The 10961-nt window shown below is 39.7% G+C and overlaps 1 protein-coding gene and 1 long non-coding RNA gene across 23 annotated transcripts in view; both read left to right on the top strand.

The window, feature by feature from the left end:
* CCDC73 (coiled-coil domain containing 73) overlaps window positions 1-10961 on the top strand; it is a 74882-nt gene that overhangs the window by 15439 nt on the left and 48482 nt on the right. For 5 of the 22 annotated variants that reach the window (XM_081163892.1, XM_081163884.1, XM_081163890.1 and 2 more), the window contains exons 1-3: window positions 7-245; window positions 357-492; window positions 6765-6804. In XM_081163892.1, coding sequence (XP_081020018.1) covers window positions 203-245; window positions 357-492; window positions 6765-6804 — 219 coding nt within the window. In that variant the 5' untranslated portion in view covers window positions 7-202. The other 17 variants (XM_081163895.1, XM_081163894.1, XM_081163876.1 and 14 more) reach the window with 14 other exon arrangements.
* LOC308571613 lies at window positions 500-1313 on the top strand. The gene is made up of 2 exons (XR_014001551.1): window positions 500-862; window positions 1153-1313. It is a non-coding gene; the product is annotated as an uncharacterized lncRNA (long non-coding RNA).

Below are 10961 nucleotides of genomic sequence, written 5' to 3'. Positions count from 1 at the left end.
GGCACATTTTGCATATTTATAAAAAGTGGAAAATGGAAGAAAAGACATATGAGAGAACTTAGTAGTGTCACTTAATAGGAGCAGTGCTTGTGGCTGCTAGTTTTCTCAGGGCCCAGGGTTGTTGGGTCACGAGGTTCATTGTGACACCTCCATCTGCTGGCTCATTGGTCACCAGAGCTCTAGAGGGGCTGGGGGATCTCCTATGCTTGGAGCATTTCATGCTTGTGAGAGTAGCAGGAAGACACGTAAGCAGGATTTCTTTCAGCATCTAAATTCTTTGATGATAGAGAATTCATATTGAGCATAGAGGCGTTAGAGAGCAGTAACAGTGAGCCCTATTTCTCTTTCTTTTCTAGGCTTTCCAGACTCAGAAAAGTGTTTTCCTGATTGGGAAGAAAGAATAGAATTTCCCCTCTCCCAGAGACCTCCCCCTTGCCCACCCCCTCACCCTTGGCATCCCCCTCTGGACCCCTCTTTGAGAGGACACAAAAGGTAAAACCCTTCAGCATATAAACGTTGATTTCAGAATAATATTAGTCCCTAAGGTCTCTGAACTGTCGGAGGCCTATTTTGAGGTTCAGAAAAATAAACATATCACATGTGGTTCTTTTGTTTTTCCTGTAGGCTCTGCATACCTCCTCCGTTCCTCATGTGGAGAAAGATGGCAGAAGAGCTCCTTCATTGGAGGAGCTCAAGAAAGGCCCAAGACAACATAAAGGTAATGTCTATTTCCAAGAATATTTTCAGTGTATATAAGAAAGTTTCTCTAACTGCCAGCCTTCTTTTCCTCTCAGAAGATCTAATCGTAGAAGACCTTGAAGAAGAACAGCAAAAGACTGTGAGCAGTGGCTCTTACTCCTAGGTAAGTGCAGTTAGGATTTCACCCTTAGTAAATCAGTTTTCAGCCAGTGGTCATTCATTCTACTCCAGACTTATTTACTTCCCCCCTCTGCGCTATTTTAGCCTTATGGTTATAAACTGGCCATTCATAAATATGGATTGTATGAATCTAAAAAAATGTATGAATGTGCAAAAGGTCTGAGGTCAAATATACATCCCTAAGGTTACTAAGAAAGGTCTTTCTGTAACTGAGGCCTATTTTGAGGTTCAGAAAAATAAAAATATCCCATATGGCTCTTTGTGTCCCTGTAGGCTCTGCAGACCTCCTGCCATCCTGATCTGGAGGAAGATGGCAGGAGGAAGAAACGCGCAGGACAATATGAAGGTAATGTCTATTTCCAAGGATATGTTCAGGGTATATAAGAACGTCCCTAAAACAGTTATAATTGCTAGCCTTCTCTTCTTTCTTTGGGGCGCAAGGGAGCACATTGGCCCAACTGCAGCATGCTCTGGGATACAGCACTCATGGTAAGGCAGCCTTCTGAGAAACAGCTTTTCGGTGAGCAGTGCATACTGTTGTGAACTTCACCTTACAGCGTGGACTGTCAAGGCAGTGGAAGGTATATGCCAGGCCATTACTGACCACTGTCTCTCTTTAGCCACACACGAGCAGTTCTTCCTCTGGGGACGAGGGAAGAAGTGCCGCTGCCGCCAGGAGGGACCAAGGGGTGGAGAGAGCCGAGCCCAAGTCCCTATGCTTTTGTTTTTAACTTGTAATGTTGTTGTTTGGTTTTAAGTTTTTATATTTATATTGTATATAAATATAAAATATACAATTATAAAATTTATATTGTATAAAAATATAAAATATACAATTTTATATCTATATTGTAAACTGCTGTGATACAGTGGTGCCTCGCAAGACCAAAAGAATCCGTTCCGCGAGTCTCTTCGTCTTGCGGTTTTCTCGTCTTGCGAAGCAAGCCCATTAGCGGCTTAGCGGATTAGCGCTATTAGTGGCTTAGCGGGCTTAGCGGATCTCCTGATAAGTGGTTTAGCGGCTTAGCGGATCAGCTGATAAGCGGCTTAGCGGATCAGCTGATAAGCGGCTTAGCGGATCAGCTGTTAAGCGGCTTAGCGGATCAGCTGTTAAGCGGCTTAGCGGCTTAGGATCAGCTGATAAGCGGCTTAACGGCTTGGGAAAAGGGGGGGGGAGGAAAAAACCCCCGCAGGAACTCACAAGACATTTTCGTCTTGCGAAGCAAGCCCATAGGAAATTCGTTTTGCAAAGCATCTTCAAAACGGAAAACCCTTTCGTCTAGCGGGTTTTCCGTCTTGCGAGGCATTCGTCTTGCGGGGCACCACTGTATAGCTTTATGACACAGTGGTATAAAAAGAAAAAAAGCAAAGGAAAAATATATATCATGAACCTTAAAGGACAACATTGAGGTATTTGCCTTGGAGTATGTTGTTCTGCTCTAATTTGGGGTATGTGTGTCAAGATTGCCTGACCTCCAAGCCCAGGAAGTGAGGACTCTTGCTTGGCCTAAGTCAGTAGAAAAATCCAGCCAGAGCCTTTCAACTGGACTCTGCAAAAGTAGTATACTGACACCACTCTTGTTGTCTTCCAGTTTTGGTCAGGAGACCCTGCAGATTCAGGCAGGCAAGAGCTAAAAGTCCATTCTCTGCCCTCTGAGCCACAGACAAACTACACTGTACAGTAGCCATTAACCAAGAAGTCCCAAACATCAGAAGTGAGGACCCAAGCTTTCTAGAATAAAACAAGACACAATATGAATGAGGCAATTTATTGACGGTGAATAATAAAAAACCCCCATGAAAAGTAGAAATAAAATACTGTTGGAAAACAGAAATGATAAAAAAAATAAAATACAAGAGGGAGACATTACACATACCTTTGTAAATCAAGAAGATCTTTAATAAAAATACATTAAAAAAACCACAGGAAAACTTAGTCTAATATAAACCTACAAGGTACATGAACCTACACCTGTAGGAACACCTGTGCTCTAGCATCAGGAAAAGGTGTGAAGCACTGAAAAATGGCGTAAGTCAAAATTATATAAAACTGGCCTAACAACCGGACTACCTAGCCAATCAGAAGCTCAGCTAGATAGAACCTTCCAGGATTTGGGAGGACATATTCTCACAACAGGTTCATAATTGCTGTTAATTAAGCAGGCGGCCATACTGACCTTGAGCTACCAGCCACCAGGAGATAGCACAGGTGTGCTCAGCCCATGATCTCATCCTCATTAGTTAGAGCCGAATTTCTTAACAGAAACCTATTCCTCTGATGCTCATGGCCGGAATAAATCAAACTTTAGTTGTGATGTGGCCTAAGCAAAAGACAGGCTTTTCTTCACGGGGCAGGGGGATTATTATTTTTTTATTCTTCTAACTATTGGATTCTGGTGTTTATAATAATACACCCAGAGCCTGGAATAATTCTAAACAGTTTAAAATTATATTCCTTACATCAGTACAGAACTCAGACTATGTGGACCCTTCTGATAATTGAATTATACACCTGAGACAGAGTATCCGCCCTGAAACCTCTGGCTATAGGACGGAATATAAATTCTATTATTATTATTATTATTATTATTATTATTATTATTATTATTATTATTAATGCAGTATGTTTCAGATAGCTTCTACGAAACACAGTGGGTTTCACTTTAAATCCCTGTGGAGATTGCAAACTTTACCCACACATGCAGGCAAAAAGTGATTCAGCCTGATGCCGTTATCAGGCAGAGTACAGCTGAGCTGACCAGGAGCTTGTAATTCCAATTTTGGCCTCCAGAAGGTGAAATAGTTTCAGGAGACATTTACCCTCATTTAGCTAGCTTGGGGTGGGGTCAGGTCTGAGACTGCCCCACCTTGCTGAAGGCTTCAGATCAGCAACTCCAGAGTTTTAGTTCTCTCCTCAGTGTACATTATGAGGAGAATGCAGGAAGTGTCTAAGAGTATGTACAACATTTGCTTCTTTATCCTGCCGCTTCCTGCTTTGACTTAAGCGCGGCTTCTCTTTCCTTTGTGTTGGGGTAGGTTATGGAATTCTACTTTTAGTATACTCGGTTTAATCTAGGCACTTTGTTGCTTTGTTGGGAGAAGGGGTCTGTGTGTCGTGCCTCTGTTAGCTGTGTTCTTTCCCTCACAGCCTTCTTGACAAATAACACTTCGCCTCAGCAAAACCCCACTGGTATCGAGTACTATAAATGGGGTCTAGGCAACTGCCCCTTCTTCCTCCGCTTAACAGAGATGCAAGGCAAAGATTCCAATGTCAGAATTTTCCTTATCCCTCCGTCTAGTACGTACTTTGCCAACCTGGCGCCCTCCATCTGCTTTGGACTACAACTCCCATCAGCCCCGACCAGCATGCTGCTCTCCTATTTTTCTCTCGTCCCACCCCCGCTGTCTCTGGGGAGTGATTGTTTCAGATTTTTTAGTACTGTATAAGTTTGACAGTTTTACCTCAGAGGAAACCCTTCTGGCAATATGCATACTTACTATTTGAGGGAAATCTTTAATAGCTTGCTCTGAGTAGCTCTTTAAAACGAGGCAAAACACATCAATAATACAATACTGTTTGTCCCTCAGGGCTTTAGGGCCTACACCTTTCTAGTTTTTAGTCCTTTTAGTGGGAAGATTACATTTTGTGAATTTTCTGGCTTATCTTATTCCCAGCCCCCCATGGCATTCCATGCTGTTTAATTTAGGTCATAACCATTTCTGAGTTCTGTTAATAAATGTAAAACAGAAGAGTTGTGCAGTTCATAACAATGGCCACTGGATGACAGCATAATATTTAAGACAAGCCAGTGCTATACAGTATTCCCCTGTAGAGAACTGTAATGTGACCACATTTTGTCAAAAATGCCTCCTATTGCTGAGGAAGAGAATATAAGTAAGAGAAAGCAAGAATTGCTTCTCCAAACTTGTTTTTAATATCTTCCTTGATTCCCAGGAGAGGACTCCTGGGAAAATGCTCTCTGAATGACATTAGCAAGAAATCTGTATTCTAGTAATCTCTAGAATTATGCAGTTGCTTTGCTAGTGACCTCAAATAATGGAGGAAGCTGATATTGTAAAATGGGTTGAAGAACAGAAATGGTATTCTATGTATGTCCAAGATATTTCAAATACATATAAAGTGTAATTGTAACAAACCCATGTTTGAAAACATGTGCATAATCTGGTACAATTGTTAGAGAACCAGGTTTGGCTGACTAGATTGGAAGCCTGGTTTTCTCTGTGTAATGTATAAAATAACCCTTATAACTGATAACCAATTAAGAAAAAGTATTTGCTTTTATTTTATTTCACAATATTTATATGCCACTTACTAGTACAAAAGACCTCTAAAAGGTTTACAAGACAATATGAAATGTTAATTTTAAATGGCAATAAAGTATAAAAATCAATTTTCATAAACATTTTAAGAGATAAAATCATTAGTGTTAAACTGTAAAAAAAAGGCAAACAGAAAAGAAAAAAGTTAATTAAAAATATAATGGACATAATCCAATGGTGAAATGAGGAAAAAATGCTAGTTGAAATCTGCTACTGAGAACTGAGCCAACAGCAGCAGGTGATTCAGGAGAATCTGGCAGCTGCCATTGTAAATGATGTTATCTGGTGCCTTGTATTTTCAGTAGAAGAGGAATTGATGATCTGTGACACAGGTTTGTTTATTTTAATTTTAAAAACTGATTAACATGTTCTCCTAAAAAAGCACTTGAGCAGAGTGCAGAGACATGTGACTCTTTGGCTAAAAGCCAGGAAAGCAGCAGCAATGGATAGCTTCAAGCTCCTCTTTAAGACTCATGAAGGATGGCACATATTGTAAACAAAAATGCCATAAATATGGCTCTCCTAAAGCCGAATCCAAGGAAGGATCCCATGGCAAGCTGCATAGATAGATAGAGGGAGATTTCCCCTCCCTCTCCTTCTTGGAAACTTGACAAATATACTTCTTTTCTGTGGAAGGAATAGGCAACATAGCTCTGCCTAGTGCTTGCTGTTTTATTACAAATCAAGCCTGAGCTTAAGGGACTGTATCTGTAAAAAAATAAAATGAAATAGCAGTTTATTGTGGTAAAAGACACCCACATAAATTCAAAATTAAAGCTTTAGTGTCCATAATACAAAGAAAATACAAACACATTTCTTAAAAATTTAACAGAAATTAGAGCTATTCAAAGAGAAGTTGATTATGATATAATCTGAACAGAACAATTTCCCAATTACTCTTTTAGATGCATTACACTTCAGCATCCTTCTGGAACCGTTGTGATTCAGAGAGTTAACAACCAAAGTCGACAGGAAAAATTGTGATGAAAACAATGATTGGTTCCTGAGTTTGGCCAATCCCTAAATTGCAATCCAGTGTTTGCCTAGAAATCAACATTAAATGTCATTAATGTAAATTGGTTCACATTCTTCCATCTTGAACATTTTCCTTGTTGACCCTTCTAGTCTTGCTGGACGGAAGTTCCGTGCTTTTCAGTCTGAAAGCACAGATCGTTGTTCAGTGATCAGAAGGGAGGGAAAGGGTGTCTGATGTCCATTTCCTCCTTTATATGCCAATTAGGAGCTTAAGCCACTTGCAGTAAAATTCTATACATGTCTGTTGAGAAGTAAGAACCATTACTTTAATGGGGGTTACTCCCAGATAAGTGAATATAGGGTTGCAACCTTAATTTGTTAGAAAAAGAACGTGGTGCAGGAGTGCGGGATGCCCTCAGCCTGCATAGTATCCTAGGCTTAGGGGGGGAATTAATTAATGGAACCTGGTTTCTGTTTGTGGATTTCATTGGATTAGGATTCTAAATTTAAACGTTTTTTTCACTATTCTACCATAAAGTATGAAATATCAAACTCTTTCTTTCTCACAGTGTCAGTGCAAAAGTGCTGAATTTTGTTCTCAAATTCCAGGTAAGTACTTGCTACATTTCAATATTATAGTCTGAAATTTCTGTTGGCTGTTTATAATCTGGGTAACCTGGAGGCCAAACTAGCATAGAAAACATGTAAAAAGGATGAATGTGGATATAACACTTTCATTTGTTTAACGTAAGCAATTAGGACTGCAGTGCATGGGCGTAATCAGGATTTTTGTTGGGAGGGGGTGTCAGGGCATTTGTGTGGGGGAGGGCTTTGTTGGGGGGGCAGAACCTCAGTTTGCTTATTCTTTGCTTTGTATTGATTTTTATTTATTGGAGGGGGGCAGCTGCCCCCCTGCCCCCCTGGCCATGCCCATGCTGTGATGTGAAATCACACTATTCCCTCTTGGAGTGTGAGTTGTGGTAAACTGTTAGGCAGTCGGCAATGTTAATTACTTTTAAACTAACTAGGGTTTCCGCTTAATCCAGTATCTGAAATTATGGTTGGAAACTGGTTTCAGATCTTGAGTTCAATAGGCGCTTTGATTAGCTCTAATCATGGGTAATGTTGTTGCAGTTATTGCAGCTAATGGTAGTTAAATCTGGCAGAAGGAATTTCTTCTTCAGCAGGGCTTGCTCCACATTGCTTAAGCATAGTTTCATCTGCACCACTCAGACTATCCATCTATATTCAAATATACAAAATACAGAATACTAAAGCAAAGTAGATTAATAACTAGATTAGTAATATGAAATTTCAAATAAATTTACAGTATTTGACTGCCTATTACTGTCTGGAATCCACGGAATAGCTTCCTTTGATTGAAATCCATATATCCCATATCTAGTACAGCTGAACAAATTCCAGATATTTGCTTTTGTTAATATGGTTAATTTGGTCATAATTGTTTCACTAATTGTTTGTAAGGAAAGTGACTATATTACACAGTATAATTCTTGGGTATGCTTATAATGTGCAATGTGTTTTTGATGCCATATTCTAAGAGCTGAACCTCCTCGCTGTTTTTCCATGAACACTTTTGCAAGGGCCAAAAAACCTCCCTTTTTGATTTGCATGCCTTGTGAAAATGTTAATATTGATGTAAATTGCCCTTGTGTGTCCTCAGGGGTGTCATTATGCAGTTTTATCTAATTAGTTTTGTTTCATTGTGACATCACCATGGTCAGGATCATCACATCACTAATCCAGGAAAGAGGAAGCAGCCTAAGAAAAAAATATACCGGTACCAAAGAAGTAGCAACCCAGTGAAACAGTACTGATGACTGAACTGTTTGAAAAAAGCTAAATATGGGTGATATCTAAAGTATTTTAGAAGAGAAATTTATACCCCACAAAATTACTACTTTTAATCCAAAACCTGAAAGTAGATCTCATACAGTACAGCCATTATTGTTTGTGACCGTTTCCCAGTACAGTACCTCAGTTCATTTCAGTATTGCCAAAGTATGACTAAATGCAGTCCCTTCTTGAACGTAGTCCTCTTTACATAAAAAGGGAAGCTTTAAAAATATACATTTGGCCTTGATGTGGATTAAAAACTTCTACATTGCCTTAAAACCACTTTCTTTACAGCTACATGATGGGATTGGTGTCCAAAAATGCTCCTAATCCAATACATAATCTCTATTATCTCATCACAGCATTTTATGTAGCTGGTTTTTCATGTAGCTGGACAAATTCATGGGGACAAGGCTATCAATGACTACTAGTCATGATGACTGCATATTATTGTACCTCAACTGTCAGAGTTAGTATGCTTCAGAATACCAGTTCCTGGGAATTGCAGGTGGCCTGTTGTCTAGCTTCCAAGCTTCCAATAGACATCTGTTTTTGGCCACTATGAGAACATGATGCTGGACTAGATTGGACATTGGCTTGATCCAGCTTGTTTGTGTTGCATTCCTATGTCCCTATGATTCTGTCAGTGGTATCTGACATATCCAAGTAGTTAATTCTTGGATTGGCATTGTACTGGCTCCAGATGATCAGTAAGGCATGATTGTCTTGCATTCAGAGAAAGGGGAAAGGAGTCTGTAAATGTTGGGCCATCCCTGAAGTACAGAACCACAAATATTTCAGAGAAGATTCTCTCTAAAAAAATTATTTCAAAATTTTGAAGTTTCAAATAGTTTGATTTCTAATGCCAGCATGACTGTGCCACCAGGACTATGATATTGATACTGTTCACCTGTTGATCTCAAGATATGAGATCTGTTTCTATTATTCTCCTGAACTGCCACCTCCGCCATATCTGCTCCAGAGGGTTAGGGTACCCTTTGGAATGGGTGGCATAAGGGACTGCAAAACCAGAGGAAATAAATGAAAATACCCTATTCCTCCACTGGATCAGTCAGCAACCCTGTGATTGGCTGTGTTGTTTTCAGTTAACGTTTTCACCATCAGCCCACACATCAATGCAGGTATAGCTTGAGTTATTCTCTTATTTGGCAGCCCTCTTATTTGACTAGAACAGAGCTATCCTAAAATTAGCAATGACATTATGTGGGTAGCATTTGAAAATATTTTAGGATGAATGGCATTAATTTTCAATATATTCTTTAGTATTTAATAAAGATCTCTTAGATAAAATGAAATTGCAGCATGAGACATACAGGCAGCAACCATTTTAGGCGTGTCTGATATGTGTATGACTGCACACATGTGCATCACGCTGAACCTGGAAGTGACCTGAAAATGGCACAAGAACATTACAAAAAGGGGTGGAACGGGGTGTCTGCAGGCTTTTTCAATGGTGTTTCAAATATACATGATTTCATTAAAACGCGTGGTGCCTTGGAGCGTAAACTGGGTTTGCTTCACTTATGTGCATGGGTATAACTACCTACATTTTATCTTCCCAGTAGTTTCTTGTGTCTGTACTGATCCTGAAATTATGTTTAAGCAATCTGGACTAGCAGACTTGAAGTGAGAAAGAATTCTAAATGAATAGAGTTTGATTTCCTTTTCAAAAATAGTTTCTAGTATATACTAGCAATATATAAATATGCTGTGGCATTTTAAATGAGGAAGAACTAGGTACTGGTGCATCTGTTCTAGATAGAGAATGCAGAAGTGTGTTTTGTCACACAGCATAATAATGAAATAATATTTGTATGTCTGGGCCAAATTATGCTCAGAATGCAGGATGTGAGCTTTTGAATTGCAACTCTACAGGCTTGTTGTTCAGCGAAAAGTTATGAACAGAAAAGCAGATGTTTTTGTGACATTTTTATAATAGGGAACTGTGCTGTGCCTGGATTATTCTACAGGGGTAAATTCTAGGAGAAATCAGAGTGTAATTCAATTTCATGTTCATTAGCAAGGCCATCAACAGGCAGTTTGTGGTCCGTGGCAAATAAGAGAGGGTGGCACTACTGCACTGAACAGCTATCACTGCCCATATGGCAGTGTAGCACAGCGTAAAGCTATTATGCATTATAGAAATGGGTAATGGTGAGGTGAGACAGTAAAAACCATAGAAAAACCTGTTATTTTACCTTACTGCCTTCTTAATGTCTCTTCATCTACCATATGGCTGATTTCATTTGTTGAAACCTGAAACTGGAGGGTATTTTTTTAATAGCCGAAAATGGTAGCTCAGTATCATTATTTCTAGTTAGCAACTGTGTTGTGGTAAGTGTGCATACCATGGGCAAATACACTTGTGTCATGCCACTTTCCACTATTGAGGGGTGGGCGGAGTAAAACACAAGAAAATAAGAAGAGCCTGTTGGATCAGGCCAGTGGCCAAATAGATGCCTGTGGGAAACCCACAAGCAGGGCCCGAATGCAAGAGCACTCTCACTTCCTGAGGTTTCCAGCAACTAGTATAATCTCTCTCCAAATTAATACTTGCAGGCAAGGTGTTAGAATGGTATTGCAATTGACGTACAGTACAGCATATACAGTGGTACCTCAGGTTAAGTACTTAATTTGTTCCGAGGTCCATACTTAACCTGAAACTGTTCTCATCCTGAAGCAAAGTTCTTAACCTGAAGCACTATTTCTGGGTTAGCGGAGTCTGTAACCTGAAGCGTATGTAATCTGAAGCGTATGTAACCCGAGGTACCACTGTACCAGGGTCAACTTTCTTCATTAGCATTAAGTGGTAAGTTTGAGGGAGCTTCCTTTGAGATTTTATCCCATCTTTAGAAGCTACTCTTTAAGACTTGGATCCAGACTTTGAG

The sequence above is a fragment of the Podarcis bocagei genome (assembly GCF_964188305.1).
Source record: "Podarcis bocagei genome assembly, chromosome: 1".
NCBI lineage: Eukaryota > Metazoa > Chordata > Lepidosauria > Squamata > Lacertidae > Podarcis > Podarcis bocagei.
The sequence above is the reverse complement of the archived record's forward strand: the minus strand, read 5'-3'. Positions and strand labels throughout refer to the sequence as shown.